Genomic DNA, 21,374 nt, shown 5'->3' with positions numbered 1-21,374 from the left:
TGAGTCTGAGTTTGCAACAGAGAAGCTATGAGGAAGACATCAGTCACTGAATAAGAGATAAAGACCTCAGATAGCCACAGTCTTCCTGTGTCTTCATGCCACAGAGTTTCAGGAGATATGGCTCATTCCCCATGTTGACACTGACTGTGTAATGGTAGTAGGTGGGCAGATAGGCCTTTGGGATGATGATGTGCTCTTACCCATGACCCAGTCGCTGACCACCATGAACTTGAACATCAGCATGCCAGAGTGAGTGTCTTGCTGCAGCCTTCCACCCACCAGACTGCATGGTTTTCCCCTGCCCCACAACTCGACCAGGCTTACCAGCCCAGGGAGGTTTTGCCTCACAGTGTACCACAGCTGCCCTGAACTGCCCCACGCAGCCACTTCCCTTACCCAAGTGGAGAAGGCAGTGGGTCTGGGGGCTGCGGCATCTGCTGCCATTGGCCCCTTCCATTATCACCCACTACAGCACCCAGATCTAGCCTCCTAGTGGGATCCACTGGATTATAAGACTTCATAGTCTATGGGAAGATGGATTCTTTGGCAAGGGCAGCAGAGGGGAAAGATGAGGCCAGGAAACATTACCCCACCCCACACCACCCTGATTGGTTGCACCAATTTGCAGTCCCACCACCAACGCATGAGTGTGCCTTTTTCTACATGTCTTCCCACCAACACTTATTGTTGTTTGTATTCCTCATAACTGCCATTTTGGCTGGGGTGAGATGAAATCTTAGAGTAGTTTTGATTCGCATTCTCTAATTGCTAGAGATGTTGAACATTTTTTTTCAATTTTTTTTAGTTGTAGTTGAACACAATAATTTTAATTAATTAATTTATTTATATGTGGTGTTGAGGATCAAACCCAGTGCCTCAGACATGCTAGGCGAGTGTTCTACCGCTATGTCACGACCCCAGACCCGAAAATTTTTTCATATATTTGTTGATCGATTGTATATCATCTTCTGAGAAGTGTCTGTTCAATTCCTTAGCCCATTTATTTATTGGGTTATTTGGTTTTTCTTGGTTAAGTTTTTATTGAGTTCTTTATATATCCTAGAGATGAGTGCTCTATCTGTATGTGGGGTGAAAATTTGCTGCAATTCTGTAGGCTCTCTCTTGACCTCATTGTTTCTTTTGCTGAGAAGCAGCTTTTTAGTTGGAATCAATTTCATTTATTGATTTTTTAAAATTTTATTTCTTGCGCTATAGGAATCTTGTTAAAGAAGTTGGGGCCTAATCTGACATGATGAAGATTTGGGCCTTCTTTTTCTTTTATTAGGCATAGGGTCTCTGGTCTAATTTGTAGGTCCTTCAGCCACTTTGAGTGGAGTTTTGTGCATGATGAAGAGAGGGGCTTAATTTCACTTTGCTACATATGGATTTCCAGTTTTCCCAACACCATTTGTTGAAGAGGCTAGCTTTTCTCAAATATGTTTTTGGTGTCTTTACCTAGTATGAGATAACTCTATTTATATGGGTTTTTCTCTGTGTCCTCTATTCTGTACCATTGGTCTACCAGTCTATTTTGGTGCCAGTACCATGCTGTTTTTGTTACTATTGCTCTGTAGTATGGCTTAAGGTCTGATATAATGATGCCTCCTGCTTCGCTCTTCTTGCTATGGATTGCTTTAGCTATTCTGGTTCTTTTATTTTCCCAGGTGAATTTTATGATTGATTTTTCTATTTCTATGAGGAATGTCATTGGGATTTTTGATTGAAATTGCATTAAATCTGTATAGTGCTTTTGGTAGTATGACCATTTTGACATTGTTAATTCTGCCTATCTAGGAACAAGGGAGATCTTTCCATCTTCTAAGGTCTTCTTGAATTTCTTTAGTGTTCTGTAGTTTTCGTTGTAGAGGTCTTTCACCTTTTTCGTTGAGACCCAAGTATTTTATTTTATTTTTTGAGGCTATTGTAAATGGAGTAGTTTTCCTAGTTTCCCTTTCAGAGGATTTGTCACTGATGTACAGAAATGCCTTTGATTTATGGGTGTTAATTTTATATCCTGCTACGTTGCTGAACTCATTTATTTTTTTCTAGAAGATTTCTGGTGGAATATTTTGGATCCTTTAGTATAGAATCATGTCATAAGCAAATAGAGATAGTTTGAGTTCTTCTTTTCCTATCCATATCCCTTTAACTTCTTTTGTCTGTCTAATTGCTCTGGCCAGTGTTTTAAGAACTATGTTAAATAGAAGTGGTTGTGGCTCAGTGATAGAGCACTCGCCTAGCATGTGTGAGGCCCTGGGTTTGATCCTCAGCACCACATATAGACAAATAAAGGTATGTGTCCATATACAACTAAAAAAAAATTTAAAAAATTAAAAAATGAAAGAGGGCATCCCTGGCTTGTTCCAGTTTTTGAGGGAATGCTTTCAATTTTTCTCCATTTAGAATGCTGTTCACCTGGGACTTAGCATAGATAACTTTTACAATGTTGAGGTATGTTTCTGTTTTCCCTAGTTTTTCTAGTGTTTTGAACATGAAGGGATGCTGTATTTGTTGAATGCTTTTTCTGCATCTATCGAGATGATCATATGATTTTTATCTTTAAGTCTTTAATGTGATGAATTACATTTATTGATTTCCAACCTTGTAACCCTGGATGAACCCCACTTGAATGTGGTGCTCTATCTTTTTGATATGTTTTTATATTCAATTTGCCAGAATTTTATTGAAAATTTTTGCGTCTACGTTTATTAGAGAGATTGGTCTGAAGTTTTCATTCTTTGATGTGTTTTTGGAATCAGGGTGATATTGGCCTCATAGAATGAGTTTGGAAGTGCTCCCTCTTTTTCTATTTCCTGAAATAAATTGAATGTATTGGTATTAGTTCTCCTTTAAAGGTCTTGTATAGAACTCCGCTGTGTATCTATTTGGTCCTGGGTTTTTATTAGTTGTAGGCTTCTGATGGCATCTTCTGTTTCAACACTTGAAATTGAGGTGTTTAAATTGTGTATATATATATTCCTGAATCAATTTGGGAAAATCATATAATTCTAGAAATTTATCAATGCCTTTAATATTTTCTATTTTATTGGAGTACAAATTTTCAAAATAATTTCTAATTATTTTCTGTATTTCTGTAATGTCTGTTGTGATATTTTGTTTCATCACGTATGTTAGTAATTTGAGTTTTCTCTCTCCTTCTCTTTGTTAGCATGGCTAAGGGTTTGTCAATTTTATTTATTTTTTTTCAAAGAACCAATTTTTAGTTTTGTCAGTTTTTTCAATTGTTTATTTTGTTTTAATTTCATTGATTTCAGCTCTGATTTTAATTTCCTGTCTTCTACTTTTGCTGTTGATTTTTCTTCTTTTTCTAGGGCTTTGAGATGTAATGTTAGGTCATTTATTTGTTGACTTTTTCTTCTTTTAAGGAATGAACTCCATGCAATGAATTTTCCTCTAAGTACTGCCTTCATAGTGTCCCAGGGATTTCAATACATTGTATCCGTTCTCATTCACTTCTAAGAATTTTTTAATATCCTTCTTGATGTCTTTTGCAACCCATTGTTCATTCAGTAGCATATTATTTAGTCTCCCGGTGTTAGAGGAGTTTTTATTTTGATTTTATCATTGATTTCTAGTTTCATTCCATTATGATCTGATAGAATGCAGGGTAGTAGTTCTACTTTTTTATGTTTGCTAAGAGTGGCTTTGTGGCATAGTATATGGCCTATTTTAGAGAAGGATCCATGTGCTGCCGAGAAGAAAGTGTATTCACTTGTTGAAGGATGAAATATTCTATATATGTCAGTTAAGTCTAAATTAGTGATTGTACTATCAAGTTCTATAGTTTCTTTGTTCAGCTTTTGTTTGGGAGATCTATCCAGGGTGAATGAGGTATGTTAAGGTCACCCAGAATTATTGTGTTGTGGTCTATTTGACTCTTGAACTTGAAAAGAGTTTGTTTGATGACTGTAGATGCTCCATTGTTTGGCATGTATACATTTATGATTGTTATGTCTTGTTGATGAATGGTTCCCTTAAGATGTATGAAGTATCCTTCCTTATCCTTTTTGATTAACTTTGGCTTGAATTCTACTTTATTTGATATGAGGATGGAAACCCCTCCTTATTTCCGCAGTCCATGTGAGAGTGTTATGATTTTTCCCAACCTTTCACCTTCAGTCTGTGGATGTATTTTCCTATGAGGTGAGTCTCACGGAGGCAGCATATTGTTGGGTCTTTTTTTGGAAACCCAATCTGCCAGTCTGTGTATTTTGATTGGTGAGTTTAGGCCATTGATATTCAGGATTATTGTTGAGACATGATTTGTACTCCCAGCCATTTTTGTTATTTAACTTGACTTGGTTTCTCCTTTGATTAGTTTTTCCTTTAGTATAATACCTCCCTTTGCTGATTTTTATTGTTGTTTTCCAATTCCTCTTCATGGAATATTTTGCTGAAGATTTTCTGTAGTGCAAGCTTTCAAGTTGTAAATTCTTTTAACTTCTGTATTCATGGAAGGTTTTTATTTCATCATCCTATCTAAAGCTTAATTTTGCAGGAAATAAGATTCTTGGTTGGGTATCTATTTTGTTTCAGAGCTTGATATATACTGTTCCGGGGATCTTCTAGCTTTTAGGGTCTGGGGTGAAAAACATGCACATAATCTAATTGGTTTTCCCCTATATGTAATCTGATTCATTTCTCTCATGTCTTTTAATATTCTGTTCTTATTTTGTATGCTAACCATTTTCATTATAATGTGCTTTGGTATAGATCTGTTTTGATTTTGTACATTTGGTGTCCTTTTAGCCATTTGATTTTCCAATTCATTATTGATGTTTGGAAAATTTTCTGACATTATTTCATTGAATAGATTATTGATTCCTTTGGTTTGGAACTCTGTGCCTTCCTCTATCCCAATAAATCTGAAATTTGGTCTTTTTATGCTATTTCATAATTCTTGAATGTTCTGTTCATGGTTTCTTACCATCTTCACTATTTATTTACTTTTTTTAAAATTTTTATTGTTGGTTGTTCAAAACATTACAAAGCTCTTGATATATCATATTTCACACTTTGATTCAAGTGGGTTATGAACTCCCATTTTTACCCCGTATACAGATTGCAGAATCACATCGGTTACACATCCATTGATTTACATATTGCCATACTAGTGTCTGTTGTATTCTGCTGCCTTTCCTATCCTCTACTATTCCCCTCCCCTCCCCTCCCCTCTTCTCTCTCTACTCCATCTACTGTAATTCATTTCTCCCCCTTGTTTTTTTCCCTTTCCCCTCACTTCCTCTTGTATGTAATTTTGTAAAACCCTGAGGGTCTCCTTCCATTTCCATGCAATTTCCCTTCTCTCTCCCTTTCCCTCCCACCTCTCACCCCTGTTTAATGTTAATCTTCTTCTCATGCTCTTCGTCCCTACTCTGTTCTTAGTTACTCTCCTTATATCAAAGAAGACATTTGGCATTTGTTTTTTAGGGATTGGCTAGCTTCACTTAGCATAATCTGCTCTAATGCCATCCATTTCCCTCCAAATTCTATGATTTTGTCATTTTTTAATGCAGAGTAATACTCCATTATGTATAAATGCCACATTTTTTATCCATTCATCTATTGAAGGGCATCTAGGTTGGTTCCACAGTCTTGCTATTGTGAATTGTGCTGCTATGAACATTGATGCAGTAGTGTCCCTGTAGTATGCTCTTTTTAGGTCTTTAGGGAATAGATCGAGAAGGAGAATGGCTGGGTCAAATGGTGGTTCCATTCCCAGCTTTCCAAGAAATCTCCATACTGCTTTACAAATTGGCTGCACCAATTTGCAGTCCCACCAGCAATGTACAAGTGTACTCTTTTCCCCACATCCTCACCAGCACTTGTTGTTGTTTGACTTCCTAATGGCTGCCAATCTTACTGGAGTGAGATGGTATCTTAGGGTGGTTTTGATTTGCATTTCTCTGACTGCTAGAGATGGTGAGCATTTTTTCATGTACTTCTTGATTGATTGTATGTCCTCCTCTGAGAAGTGTATGCTCAAGTCCTTGGCCCATTTGTTGATTGGGTTATTTGTTTTCTTATTGTTTAATTTTTTGAGTTCTTTGTATACTCTGGATATTAGGGCTCTATCTGAAGTGTGAGGAGTAGAAATTTGTTCCCAGAATGTAGGCTTCCTATTTACCTCTCTTATTGTTTCTTTTGCTGAGAAAAAACTTTTTAGTTTTAGTAAGTCCCATTTGTTGATTCTAGTTATTAACTCTTGTGCTATGGGTGTCCTATTGAGGAATTTGGAGCCCAACCCCACAGTATGTAGATCGTAGCCAACTTTTTCTTCTATCAGATGCCGTGTCTTTGATTTGATAATAAGCTCCTTGATCCATTTTGAGTTAACTTTTGTGCATGGCGAGAGAAAGGGATTCAGTTTCATTTTGTTGCATATGGATTTCCAGTTTTCCCAACACCATTTGTTGAAGATGCTATCCTTCCTCCATTGCATGCTTTTAGCCCCTTTATCAAATATAAGATAGTTGTAATATTGTGGATTGGTTTCTGTGTCCTCTATTCTGTACCATTGATCCACCTGCCTGTTTTGGTACCAGTACCATGCTGTTTTTGTTACTATTGCTCTGTAGTATAGTTTGAAGTCTGGTATCGCTATACCACCTGATTCACACTTCCTGCTTAGAGTTGTTTTTGCTATTCTGGGTCTTTTATTTTTCCATATGAATTTCATGATTGCTTTCTCTATTTCTACAAGAAATGCCATTGGGATTTTGATTGGCATTGCATTAAACCTATAGAGAACTTTTGGTAATATCGCCATTTTGATGATGTTACTTCTACCTATCCATGAACAGGGTATATTTTTCCATTTTCTAAGATCTTCTTCTATTTCTCTCTTTAGGGTTCTGTAGTTTTCATTGTATAAGTCTTTCACCTCTTTTGTTAGGTTGATTCCCAAGTATTTTATTTTTGGGGGGGATATTGTGAATGGAGTGGTTGTCCTCATTTCCATTTCAGAGGATTTGTTGCTGATATACAGGAATGCCTGTGATTTATGCGTGTTGATTTTATATCCTGCCACTTTGCTGAATTAATTTTATTAGCTCTAATAGTTTCTTTGTGGGTCTGCTAGGTATAGAATCATGTCATCTGCTAATAGTGATAATTTTAGTTCTTCTTTTCCTGTTTTTATGCCTTTAATTTCTTTCGTCTGTCTAATTGCTCTGGCCAGTGTTTCGAGAACTATGTTGAACAGAAGTGGTGAGATAGGGCATCCCTGTCTTGTTCCAGATTTTAGAGGGAATGCCTTCAATTTTTCTCTGTTCAGAATGATGCTAGCCTGAGGCTTAGCATAGATAGCTTTTACAATATTGAGGTATGTTCCTGTTATCCCTAGTTTTTCTAGAGTTTTGAACATAAAGGGATGCTGTACTTTGTCGAATGCTTTTTCTGCATCTATCGAGATGATCATATGGTTCTTATCTTTAAGTCTATTGATGTGGTGAATAACATTTATTGATTTTCGTATATTGAACCAGCCTTGCATCCCAGGGATGAATCCTACTTGATCGTGGTGCACAATTTTTTTGATATTTTTTTGTATCCGGTTTGCCAGAATTTTATTGAGGATTTTTGCATCTAGATTCATTAGAGATATTGGTCTGTAGTTTTCTTTCTTTGAATTGTCTTTGTCTGGTTTATGAATCAGAGTGATGTTGGCCTCGTAGAATGAATTTGGAAGTTCTCCCTCTTTTTCTATTTCCTGGAATAGCTTGAAAAGTATTGGTATTAGTTCTCCTTTAAAGGTTTTGTAAAACTCTGCTGTATACCCATCCGGTCCTGGGCTTTTCTTAGTTGGTAGTCTTTTGATGGTTTCTTCTATTTCCTCAATTGATATTGGTCTGTTTAGGTTGTCTATATCCTTCTGACTCAATTTGGGTAGATCATATGACTTAAGAAATTTATAGATGCCTTCACTATCTTCTATTTTATTGGAGTATAAATTTAGATTCAAAATAATTTCTAATTATCTTCTGTATTTCTGAAGTGTCTGTTGTGATATTGCCTTTTTCATCCCGTATGCTAGTAATTTGAGTTCTCTCTCTCCATCTCTTCGTTAGCATGGCTAAGGGTCTGTCGATCTTATTTATTTTTTCAAAGAACCAACTTTTAGTTTTGTCAATTTTTTCAATTGTTTCTTTTGTTTCGATTTCATTAATTTCAGCTCTGATTTTAATTATTTCTTGCCTTCTACTTCTTTTGCTGTTGTTTTGCTCTTCTTTTTCTAGGATTTTGAGATGAAGTGTGAGATCATTTATTTGTTGGTTTTTCCTTTTTTTAAGGAATGAACTCCAGGCAATGAATTTTCCTCTTAGCACTGCTTTCATTGTGTCCCATAGATTCCAATATGTTGTGTCTGTGTTTTCATTTATCTCTAAGAATTTTTTAATTTCCTCCTTGATGTCTTCTATAACCCATTGATCATTCAGTAACCTATTGTTCATTCTCCAAGTGATGCATGATTTTTCCTTCCTTCTTTTATTGTTGATTTCCAGTTTCATTCCATTATGATCAGATAAGATGCATGGTATTATCTCTACTCCTTTATAATGTCTGAGAGTTGCCCTGTGACATAATATATGATCTATTTTTGAGAAGGATCCATGTGCTGCTGAGAAAAAAGTGTAACTGCTTGATGTTGGGTGGTATATTCTATATATGTCAATTAAGTCTAGGTTGTTAATTGTATTATTGAGTTCTATAGTTTCTTTATTCAACTTTTGTTTGGAAGATCTGTCCAGTGGTGAGAGAGGTGTGTTGATGTCTCCCATAATTATTGTATGGTGGTCTATTAGACTCTTGAACTTGAGAAGAGTTTGTTTGATGAACAGAGCTGCACCATTGTTTGGAGCATATATATTTATGATTGTTATGTCTTGTTGGTGTATGGTTCCCTTGAGCAGTATGTAGTGTCCCTCTTTATCCCTTTTGATTAACTTTGGCTTGAAATCTATTTTATTTGATATGAGTATGGACACTCCTGCTTGTTTCCGAAGACCATATGAGTGATATGATTTTTCCCAACATTACACCTTCAGTCTATGTATGTCTTTTCCTATCCAATGTGTCTCCTGTAGGCAGCATATTGTTGGATCTTTTTTTTTGATCCATTCTGCTAGCCTGTGTCTCTTAATTGGTGAGTTTAAGCCATTAACATTTAGGGTTATTATTGAGATATGGATTGTTCTTCCAGCCATATTTGTTTATTTATGTTACTTAACATGGTTTGTTTTTCCTCTTTGATTATTTTTTCCCTTTACTGTACTACCTTCCACTGTTGGTTTTCATTGTTATTTTCCATTTCCTCTTCCTGTAATGTTTTCCCGAGGATGTTTTGAAGAGATGGTTTTCTAGCTGCAAATTCTTTTAGCTTTTGTTTATCATGGAAGGTTTTAATTTCATCTTCCATCCTGAAGCTTAATTTCGCTGGATACACAATTCTTGGTTGGAACCCATTTTCTTTCAGCGTTTGAAATATGTTGTTCCAGGATCTTCTAGCTTTCAGAGTCTGTGTTGAAAGATCAGCTGTTATCCTGATTGGTTTACCCCTAAATGTAATCTGCTTCCTTTCTCTTGTAGCTTTTAAAATTCTCTCCTTATTCTGTATGTTGGGCATCTTCATTATAATGTGTCTAGGTGTGGATCTCTTATGATTTTGCACATTCGGTGTCCTGTAGGCTTCTAGGATTTGGGATTCTGTCTCATTCTTCAAGTTTGGGAAGTTTTCTCATATTATTTCGTTGAACAGATTGCTCATTCCTTTGGTTTGGACCTCTATACCTTCCTGTATCCCAATGACTCTTAAGTTTGGTCTCTTTATGTTTTCCCATATTTCTTGGATGTTCTGCTCATGGTTTCTTAAGAGTCTCGCTGAGCTGTCTATGTTCTTTTCAGGTTGAAATACTTTGTGTTCATTGTCTGATGTTCTATCTTCTAAGTGTTCTACTCTGCTGGTAGTATTCTCATTTGAGTTTTTAAGTTAGTTTATTGCTTCCTGCATTTCTAGGATTTCTGTTTGTTTGTTTTTTATAACCTCTATCTCCCTGTTTAGTTGATCTTTTGCTTCTTGGATTTGTTTTGTAATTCATTGTCAAAGTGATCTTTCATTGTCTGATTTTGATGTCTAATGTCTTCCTTGAGACTCCAGATCATCTGAAGCATGTATATCCTGAATTCTTTATCTGACATTCCATCTGCTGCAGCTATTACCTCTTCTAAAGTTGAGTTGACCTGCATTGCTTGTGGTTCTTTCTTTCCTTGTCTTTTCATACTGCTCGCATTTCTTTCTGCTTGGTGAAACTGTTGTGTTATTGAATTTTCCCCCTATATATTTATATTGCTTTTGTATAGTTGCAAAGTCTCCCTTGCAGGGGCGGGCGGCGGCTGTACTCCTCCTCCAATTGGGGTGATCTGTCTATCATTCCAGCGGGCCACTGGGCCTGTTCTCCAGGTTGCAGATTTGCCTACTTTGCAGGCGCAGGCGGCGGCTGTGCCCCTCCTCCAATTGGGGTGGTCTTACAACTAGGCCGGCGGGCCACTGGGCCCCTTCTCTGGGACTCGTGGTCTGCCTACCTTGCGGGCGTCAGCTGGGCCCTTCCTCCAATTGGGGTGGTGTGTCTACCATGCCGGGGGGCCGCTGGGTCTGTTCTCCCTGTTGGTTGCAAGTCTGCCTACCTTGCAGGTGCGGGCGGCGGCTCTTCCCCTCCTCCAATTGGGGTGGTGTGTCTACCACGCCAGCGGGCCGCTGGGCCTGTTCTGCCGGTCAGTTGCAGGTCTGCCTACCTTGGAGGTGCGGGTGGCGGCTCTGCTCTGCCCCTCCTCCAATTGGGGTGACGTGTATACCACACAGGCGGACCACTGGGCCTGTTCTGGTTGGTCGCAGGTCTGCCTACCTTGCGGGCACCTGCGGCGGCTCTGCTCTGCTCCTACTCCAATTGGGGTGACCTGTCTACCACCTATTTATTTTATTTTCAAGAGTATATATTTTGTCTTTGTTGTCTTAGGTTCTGTCTACTAAGTGATCTAATTTGTTGATCATGCTTTCTATTGAGTTTTTAATTTGGTTTATTGTTTCCTTCATTTCAAGGATTTCTTTTCTTTTTTTTCCAGAACCTCCATGTCCTTTTAAGTAATCTTTTGCTTCCTGTATATGCTTATTATCTTTTTACTGAAATGATCTTTTGCTTCCTGTATTTGCTCTCTTATGTTATCCTTTAATTCATAGACCATTTTAATTATGTACATCCTCAACTCCTTCTCTGTAATTTCTTCTGCTGTGCTGGCCATGGATTCTAATAATGTGGTATCTTTGTTTGGGGCACTTTCTTCCCTTGTTTTTTCATGTTGTTCATGCATCTTAACTTCTATCATTGTGGATCCAGGTGTTAATGTTTTTACTCTATAGACTTAGAGTGTCCCACTGGGTTCCAATACCTCTCCTTTTAGGGGGAGATCAATATTAACAGATCCAAATACAACCATATACAGCCTTAAACCAAATAGCTCTTTTAATGACATTTATGGTTTTGTCACAATATACGAAATGGTAAGTTCAATTATTATTTACAATGTAAACAGTAGGTTTGCAAAGGATCTGCAATTTCTGATGGTGGACAATGAGAGAACTGAGGGTGGGGTGGAGGGTGAGATGTTAAGGAGGTGTGAGGATATAGCATTATTAGAGCTTAGGACGTATGAAAGAGGAATCTAAAGAAGTTGGCTCCATAGGAAGACAATTTGGAGAGTTCAAAAAACAAACATAAAAATTAAGAAAAATAAAAAAATGTAAAAATAGAAAAAAGAATATATAACACAGCTGAAATATACTATTAAGACATCCCAGTTTTCAGTAGCCTAATTCATGAAAAGTACTTAGTTTCACAAATGTTGGGGATTTGAGGGTGGGAGAATAGAGAGAGAGAGAGAGAGAGAGAGAGAGAGTCAAGATAAAAAAAAAGAAGAAGAAAAAAGAAAAATACAAGGATTTTTTGTTGTTGTTGGGGTTCTGTATCTTTCCTGCTTCCCTTCTCATCCAATAGGTGGGGTTGTCTGATGGTTGCTGGTATCTCCACCCTCAGGATGGTGAAGGTTTTAGGGTGGGAGGGGTGGTCTTAGAAGTGGAACTCCTGGAAGTGAAAGCGGAATCTAAAGCAGTTGGCTAGTAGCTAAAGAAAAGAGGGATAGTGATTTGGGGGAGACAAGTAAAAGGGAAGGACAATAGAAAATATAACAAATAAGAAACATAAAAATTAAGTATAGCACTTGCCGGTCCCCAATAGGAGACTGTACCCCAAGGATCTCTTTCAGGGCCCACTCGTGTGATATGAGTACTTGGTCTTTTCTCCTTATATCACCTGTAGACCTCACAATTCCTGGTCTCTAATTTAGTCTCTAAACTCTGTTTCCCTCACCTCCCTCCCTTTCTACTTCCCCATCAGGAACCTCCCTCTCTGGAAGTCTTGTGGGCTGCACTCTGTGGGCTGTGCACCTGTCACAAAAGCTGTTTTGTATTGAGCAGTTCAGGACCAGGCTTTGTGAGCTCCTTACCACATAGCTGCAAGCACTGTTCTGGGTTAGTGGCTGCGGGAGAGGGGAAGAAGGGGACTTGGGGACTACAGGTACCTTGATATTGCTTCTAGGCCCCATCCAGTGTCCCAAGCTAGGAGTTGCCCCAACTAAAGATGATGACAAAGGTGTCCCTTTGGAGGTGGTTGCTTTCAGAGATGGGATGTTGGGTTGGCATGTGCTGGGTGGTGACATTGGCCAGTGTGATCCACAGAGATGCAGCTCTGTGGAGTGCAGTATTGTGGCTAGGGGCTATCTCCAGACCCTGTCCAGGGTCCCCAGGTACAGGCTACAGCATTAGGGGACTATAGCAATGGTTGCAGTGTCCTAAGATGGAGGTGACCAGGGGAGCCTCACATTGGTAGGTGGGGGTCCACACAGGAGTGGTGGTTGGAGGTCCTGCGTGAGGGGGTGGGGTGGGGGAATGGTTGGGGGGGTGTCAGCAGTCAGGAGTCCTGTGTGGGAGCAGTGGTTGGGATTCCTGTGCAGATGGGCAGCCAGGGGTCTTGTGCAGGCACTGATGCTGGGGGTCCTTCAGAGGTCGTGTGTGGGTGAGTGGCTGGGGGTCTTGTGCTGATGCTGAGGCCTGGGGACCTACACAGCACTATGGCCCAGATTCCTGTGTAGGAGCAGCTGTTTGGAGTCCTCTAATAATTCGAAGAGAAACAATATTCCCAGTACTTGAATTCCAGGTCCCAGACCAACACAGAATGCAGCCTCCCTCTAGCTCACCATCTTGGATCTCCTGGGTTTTAAATTTGATATAGTTTATTTCTTTGAAGCTTCTTGAAAGCTCTCACATGTTGTTCTTAAGGTGCACAATAAAAATGTCAATTTCCTTGGCAATCTCAGAGTTCTTTTTTATTTTTGTGTTCTCTTACAGTATAAACTTACTTTAGAATTTCTTGGATTTGAGTGTATGTTCATGAAAGATTTGGAGAAAAAGTCATGAGTAGTGAGTTGAAATTTTGAATTGGGGTAATATTGTAAGTTTTGAATTTTCATTGCATAGAGACTAAATAAAAATATTACCTTTTTCTACTTTGTATGGAATAAGGCTGAATTCTGATTTGTGAAAAGCTAAACCAAAGATACTAGGGGAAAATTGAAACTCAGTTTACTCAGCACTGAATTATATTTACCAATCTCTGTATGAGTGTTTTGAATATACCTATGAATCTCTAGATGAAAAAACTTTATTATGATGATTGTTCTTTTCACAGACAGCATTAGGAGAGACCAATTAAATGAGAGTGTGGAGAATAAAAACATAAGCCTTAGGGGAAAACAAAAAGTTCTCAACATTGATTTCTCACCAAAATTCAAATGGAGTGAAAATTGAGATACTTTCTTCCACTCCTCTCAATGATGATTAAAGCAGTTGATAACACTCAAGGCTGGTGAGGGTATGAGAAAACAGGACCTCTCATTTATTTCTGGTGGGACTATAAATTGGCTTATGTGATTTTGATTAGTACCTCTCAAAAGCACTAAGAAATATAATAATCTTTGACTAAGAAATTTCACCTCTGTACTTAAAAATCCTTCTGTAAGTTGGAAAATAACAGATAGTAGTATTGTTTGTGATAGTGAAAAACTGCGTATACCCAATAGTCATTGATAAGGTAGTGGTTGAGAAAATGGTGGTGCATTTTTAGGGCAAAAAAATGTGTATTAAAAAATAATTAACTACTGAAAAGGAAAAATATGTCATATTGAAAAAAAAACTTTAAAATATTATGTACAGCTCAAACTCATTTTGATTTTTTAAAAAAGTATATGATTATATCCACCTTATGAGTTGAACAAGGCCCATCTATCTAGTAAAGGCTCTATTAAGAATATTTCTTATGTTAAATCTCTTAAAAGCCATTTATATGGTTCCAACAATAGCAAATTAATAGAATTTAGTAAAAAGGGACCTGGAAGTTAATGTGCTTGTAGTTCTGGTTCTTTCATAGGCAATTTACAATTTTGGCCAAGTCAACTAAATTCAGTGCTTTGGTTTGTCTAGCCAATGAATGGGAAGCTTGAAGATGAACTGAAATAGAATAAAACAAAGTGTTTCTGTACATAAAGGTTGAGGAGTTTGTAGTTGCCTTTTCATTTCCTTCTTTGTGAGTTGTTTTTAAAATATGAATATCTTTAAGTTATTCAAAGCATACTATCTTTGTCTTATTAAACACACGGAATGAGTATCCTGTCACAGTTTTGAAGTGTACCTTCTTAATTAAGGGTGGCTATGTAGAACAATTTTCCTAAATTAACTATTGTCTTTTTGAGTTTTTATCAGCTTGCTCTCTCTCTCTCTCACATACATTTTGTCTTTTTGCAAACTTTATTTCTTTTGTACAAGTGGGCTAATTGTAGCCTTATATTTCCATTAGATTCAATGATATTTAATAATGGCCTTGTATTGTATTCTAGATCAGAACATTGCTCTTTTCTCATAATTAAGTGTTTTGTTACAACTCCTGCTTTTCAATTTAATGGATGAATTTTGTGGTACAGAGAGTGTGGTTGTTGAATTTTTGTTTACATTAGGATTTTTCATTTTTCATTATTTCTTTTAGGTTTCTTAAGATAATTTTCTTTTCTTTTTGGCCACAAATGTAAAGGTTATCTGCTTTTAAAAATGTCTCTGGTTAATTGGTCACCATACATGTATTCCTTACATTACATACATGGTGAAAGCTGAGTTTGAGAACAAATCACAGGCACTAGGAACAGATCTGTTCTAATTTCTCATTCTGGTTTATGATGTTTAGAAGAAGTGCTATGACAATTACCTAACACATACATTAAGGAGTGCATCATTGTGTGTCACTCACAGAGGAGGTAACCCCTAAGCAAGAACAAAATTAAATATTTCTGGTTCGCACTTGATATCACTTAACATGACAAACTCCTTTGTGCAGATGTCTGAAGGGCTTCCAAAGCATTTAGAAGGTCAACATCAGTTCCAGTTAAACACAATTAATGGTCATTTTAATTAAATAATTTTACTTAATTTATTCTTTATATTCTTATCAACTCTAGAAATAAGACAAATTTTAAACAAACTCTAAGAAAGAAATAAAATTAAATTAGCAAGACTAATTAGTCATGAAGAATGAAAATTTCCAATGACTCTTGAGTATCTAGATCAAAAAATTTTAGTATGAATATAATGCAAAATACATGCATGATTATAAATTTTCCAGTCACCGTATGTGAATTAAAATGAAAGTCTTGGCATTTTTTTTTTAAGAATACATTTTATTTTACCTAATATAATTGAAACACCATTTCAGTATGTGATCCATTAAAAATATTATGGAGATATTTTATATTCTTTTTTTAATACTAAATCTTTGAAATCCAGTATGTATTTTATACTTATAGCACATCTCAGTTTGGACAAGTCATATTTTATCTGCTCAAAGCTCTATGTTTCCAGAGGCTACTTTATTGAACAGTGCAGGTCTAGATTTTTAAATTTGAAGTTAGAATACTAGTTCATTTCTCATTTATCTTGATGAGAGACATAGAATGGCTAGCATGTTATTATAATTAGAATAATTACTAAGTGTTTAAAAATGACAACCAACTCTAAGGACATATAGCCAACCACCACTTAATCTTAATAAAGGAAATGTAATGGATACATTGCTGATTCAATGCCAAAGCATAAGAAAAATACAAGCTGCTAGTGCCTTCAATTATGCAACAAATACAACTGTAACCCACAAATCCAAAGGGAAAAGTAAAACTAATGAGCTTTGGTTGGAATAAGACCAATGGCGGAACCAGTTTGACCACACAAGTATTTCCTGCAGTCTCTTGGGGAGATGGATTTAAGGGCCACACTCTGGTACTGAGGGCAGAGAGCCAAAGGGCAAAACCAATATCTTCCAAATGTCAGCTTTTATATGTTGCCCATCTGTTAGTCTCTCTCTCTCTCTCTCTTTTTTTTTAGAAAGCCCCATTATTTTTATTTGAATATCCCCAAGAAGTAACATATACTGCACTTTAATGTTGTATATAATATCAAGTATATAACATCTTATAAAAACTACCATTTAAAAGTGATCTTGTTCATTTGATAGTCCCTACCCCCATAGCAAAATAAGTATATTAAAAATAAAAGGTGGGGAGGAAGAAGGATAGGAGGGGGATTGTTGAAGATAAAAGCTCCAGGGCCACAGTAGAGGCAAAGAGCCTCTGGGAAGCGGCCTAAAAGCTGTGGTGGGACTCCACTCTTTTAACCCTCCAATGTCAAGCTGTGGGGCACAATCAGTAGCTAAGTGATGAAAAGAGGCTGCTGGGGGTGGATGGGAAAGATGAGAAGGGCAGGGTTGATGTGGCCTGGAGCAGGAGCTCACCCAGGAACTGCCACTACTCTTTCCTAGGTCCTCCAACTCCATATCCTGGTCTCTGAGAGCCTGCCCTATCTCCATTTCCCCCTCACTCCAAACACACCTAAGGCATCTTTCCAGTGTTTGGCCCCAACCCTGCAAAGGAGGGGTGGGGTATTAGGCCCAGGAACCTCGTCATTGGTCCCCATTCTATGGATTCCCTGGGGTAGAAGTGGGGCTTCTGGGCCTGTGGGTGCTCACTCCTTTCATCCCTTTGCTCATCTCTTCACACATCCATTGTCCCACATCAGCATGTGAACTGGACTAATCACCATTCCCCAGCCGCAGCAGGAATGGTTCTGGTATGGCCATCTGCACTGCTCAGAATTTCCCTCAATTCCATCCACCCAGGCAAGTGGCCAGATCTGAGGGGTGTGTGTGTTGAGGGGGCACATTCTGACCTAGCACACACATTTGAACATAAAGAAGCACAGGTCACGTGTGTGATTCTCTCCACATCTCAAAAAGATCAGCTCCAAGTGGCAGGGAGAGAGCTCCCAATTTCAAAAGGACAGCTTTCTCAAGGTATTTTCATTCCCAGAGTTAAATAACAGAAAAATCCCAGCCTCAGCAGAGCCCTGTAATAGATAGCCCCCTTTCCTTTCAGGGAACACGGCGAGGATCGAAGGATCAAGATTTGGGTTCTGGAGAACATCAAATGGGAGTGTCAGCTTAAAGCTAGGGCAACACATGGTGGGAAACATCTGCCCCCAAAGATCTCAGATGCTGTCCTCGAAAAGCTAAAGGGTGCCAGGTCTCCTTTTTTCTCTGAAATATCCCTACCTCAGGGATATGGATGACCCCTGTCCCCAGCCAGTCAGAATAGGTAATAGCCAGGAGATTGCTGCTATTGTTTATTCCCTACATTTTCTGGGCCATTAAACCATACTTCCTGAAAGTTTCATCCCAGATCCCCACTGACAGCTCAGAGCTCAAGTTCACCTGGTTTCCATGATTCCACCTGACAGTGCCCTACACCAAAGGTCAATGCAAGCCACATGGGGTCAACCAAATCCCAGAGCCTTCCATTAGGATCCTTCTGTTTGCATAAGGAGAGTTTTGTTTTCTTTTATTTCACCTTAGAAAATTCACGTTCACAAGCCCTGGCTTGGGTTATAAACATCCAAACTACCATGCCGTTGAATCAATCTAAAAAATCTCCTCTGGAACAGAGCCTTTTTGCTCCCTAAATAAAAGTTCCTCAGCTCCTACTGGAGCACCCTTCAGGTCTGGGCAGTAGGCTATTTTATGCACACCCTCCCCAAAGTTGAGGGTGTTAGAAGGGTTTGGCTCAACAATATGCCATCTCCTCCAAGCACACAAACGTGAGCACTCACATACCACGCACTCATCTTTCTTGAAGGAGGAGAGTGGTGGAGCAGAAAGGAGCAAGAAGTCCAGTTAAGAATGAAACCTAAATTAGGTTTCTTCCTGCAGTCTTTCCTCTGCAGCATCTCTCTCCCCCCATCTTTGTTGGGTAGGAATGGCCATCAAGAAGGGAGCCAAATTCTTGTTCTTAGGGGCCTGGCCTTTTGTCCTTTCCAATATCCTCTACCTGAATATAGGACTTGGGCAGAGAGAAATGCTCCTCTTGCTCCACAGTCATGTCAAGGCCCCAATTCCTCTTTTTCTTAACTACTGTTAGCCAATTTGGGACTAGTCTTGGGTTGTTCCTTAGAGGATACAAGGAGAGAACCCACTTTAACATCTATGACTCCCTGCTCAACACCTCTGTCTGGCTTTAGAAGTCAATGAGAGTGAGGTAGCCATAAACCATATCCAAGACCAATTTCCCAGAGAGAAGGAAAAGTCTTCATGGACCACTCTCACCCAAGTTTCCTCCAGAAGGCACTTGAGCTGATTCCATCACATATGGTGCAACATGGGCCATTACAACATCCATGGGCACGTTCTTGCTCTTGAGGAGGTAAGCATTACTCTCTTCTCTTCCTCGACCCAGCCCTTGTCTGCTCCTCCCATTGTCTTTACTTTTGTCCCCAGAGTGTATAAAAAAGTCAGAGTAAGCTCAGCTGCCATCCCTGATCCTATTCTCCTTCAAAGAGGAGGTGAGGTGCAGAACTGTGGAACACTGAGGATCCTCTGTAACTAAAAACTCAATCTTGAGGTGGGTCTGGACTAGCCACAGTCCCTGCTTTTGGACTAGGACTTTAAGCCTCCAGATTACCTGTGTCCATAGTTTACCTGCTGAAATTGCTTTTGGAGAAACAAAAACAAGAACACAACAAACATATCCCCTTTCCCAGTCTTTTCTGTTTTAGTTGCCAGCTGAAGTCTAAGGTTGTGGGAGGCACACTTCAGTCTTGGTCCTGTACCTTGAGTCCTCACTTATGACTTCAGCCAAGGGTCCAGGGACTAGCTCCCCTACCCAGGAATGCAGTAGGAACTTCCCCGAAATACTCATAGTCTCACATTACTTACAGAGCTGAGGCTCTGAAGCTACTGTCCCTGTGCATTCTTCTGGTCTCCTGGGTCCACTCCTCCAGGAAGGGGAGGAGGGAGACAGATTCAGATGGGGTGGTGGTAGGACCATCAGACCAGAGGGTATGCACTCTTCTGTAGATTCTTCTGATCACTCCCACCACCCAGGATCCCTTGCGCCCAAAGAGAAAACTGCCCATCAGAAGTCTTCTACTGGCATCCTTAGCATATCCGTTTGTGTCTGAGTAATCAGTCCATCTGTCTGAGAAAAACACTGACGACATCGTTCATACTGGTAAGGTTTTTTGCCACTGTGTACACACTTGTGGTGTTCCAGGTGGTACTTCTGAATGGATCATATATCACATAAATCACACTCAAATGGTTTCTCACCAGTGTGAATAAGGATGTGCCTCTTGAGGTGGTAACTGCTCCTAAAGGCTGCAAAGCAGTGTTCATAAATAAAATTTTGGGGAATCTTTACTTGAAAAGAACCATCTTGCTCCACTACCACCACCTTTTTATCTGTTTTGAGTGAGAAGCCTCAGCCAAGCTGTCTTCATCTTTACAGCTCCGGGACTTATCATTGTCTTTTCGGTGGCCCTGACTCAAGCACCTCAGCACACCAGGGCTACCTGCCTGCTCACCATTCTTGGCCTGCTTGCTGGCAGTCTGGCTTAGCATCATCATCTTGCTGGCTGCAGTGGGAACCAAACTCATGCCTGCTAGGCCTTCACAAGCCAAGAGATGTTCCTGAGCCATGCTGATTTTCACTTCATGCAACCTAAAAGTTCAGGTGTTCCTTGATCCAGCTTTCCTGAATACAGTGCCTTTTGAAGAACTGTCACTAAATGGCTTCTTTGTGTCTTTTCAGTCCTGCTTCCATATTGAACTGCCTGTGTCTGCCAAATGAAGCTTGGTGAATTGATAGGCAGACTGGCTGGTGGGATGTACAGTAGGGCTGTTGTACGATACTGCAGTTAAGAGTAGGAATATTTTGCATTTATGCAGCATTCAATTATTCAGAGGGCATCTCCATTTATTCTTCCATAACTTTTGAAAGCAGGTTTTTCTAATTATGGCTTACTAAGCAAACTAAAGCTAAAAATTTTCCTTTTAACAAATGATTATTGAGTAATCAATAAGAAATAAATTATGTTGTGTTCAAGAGATAAAGGTAAATGTTACTTCAGAACTTAGAAATACAAGACATAACATAAATCACTCCTGAACATAACCATTTGAATCATTTGGTTTCAGGCTAATGAATTCAAGTCTGTTTGAGGTAAATGCCCAAATCTTGCTGTTCAGCCATATATATCTGTTTATCCTGGACTTCTCCAGTCTGTGCATTGCTTTTATTTACCTTGAATGAGTTGATGATCATTTTTACCCTTATGACTCTTTATAAATGCATCATCTTTACTGCTTCTAAAAACTTCTGAAATTTGTCATAGAATGAATTTGCTGCTACATTAAATAATTATATCTCATGTTGTAGAATGGCCAGTAATTCAACATTATCATATTTATCTTCTCACATTATGCTTAACTATTGCTAAGCCTTGGTAGTTTTTCCAAAATACAGTGTGAACTAGAAAATAAGCCATTAGAAAAGTAGATCTGTTTTTAGTATTTCTGATTTATTCTCAAACTTACCTCGCAATATGTATGTTGTAAAATTATGTATGTTGTGACCACCTATTTATACATCAGAAGTATTTTAAAAAGGAATGACCACTACATTTGTGGCCAATGAAGATAAGAAAATTTTCTTAATCTAAAAGAAATAATGAGAGATGAAAAAGCCTAATATAAAAAAAAATTTACATGCTTGGATTATCTTTTTTGTACCAGATTTACTATAGCAAGTTCAACCAAATAATACAATATTAGTAGTGCCTGATATTTTTCTCCCAGTACCTTATATTTAATTTTACAAGA

General features: G+C 38.6%; 1 protein-coding gene across 1 annotated transcript; it reads right to left on the bottom strand.

Annotated features, from left to right (window-relative positions):
- Window positions 1-19,516: 19,516 nt before the first annotated feature.
- Window positions 19,517-20,192, bottom strand: LOC143397874 (zinc finger protein 740). Its single transcript, XM_077110302.1, is given in 3 exon segments — window positions 19,517-19,682; window positions 19,684-19,955; window positions 19,958-20,192. Coding segments are annotated over 3 exon segments (648 nt in total). The 3' UTR covers window positions 19,517-19,541.
- Window positions 20,193-21,374: the final 1,182 nt, after the last annotated feature.

The sequence above is a fragment of the Callospermophilus lateralis genome, chromosome 9 (assembly GCF_048772815.1).
Source record: "Callospermophilus lateralis isolate mCalLat2 chromosome 9, mCalLat2.hap1, whole genome shotgun sequence".
NCBI lineage: Eukaryota > Metazoa > Chordata > Mammalia > Rodentia > Sciuridae > Callospermophilus > Callospermophilus lateralis.
This window is presented reverse-complemented; position numbering and strand designations above follow the sequence as displayed.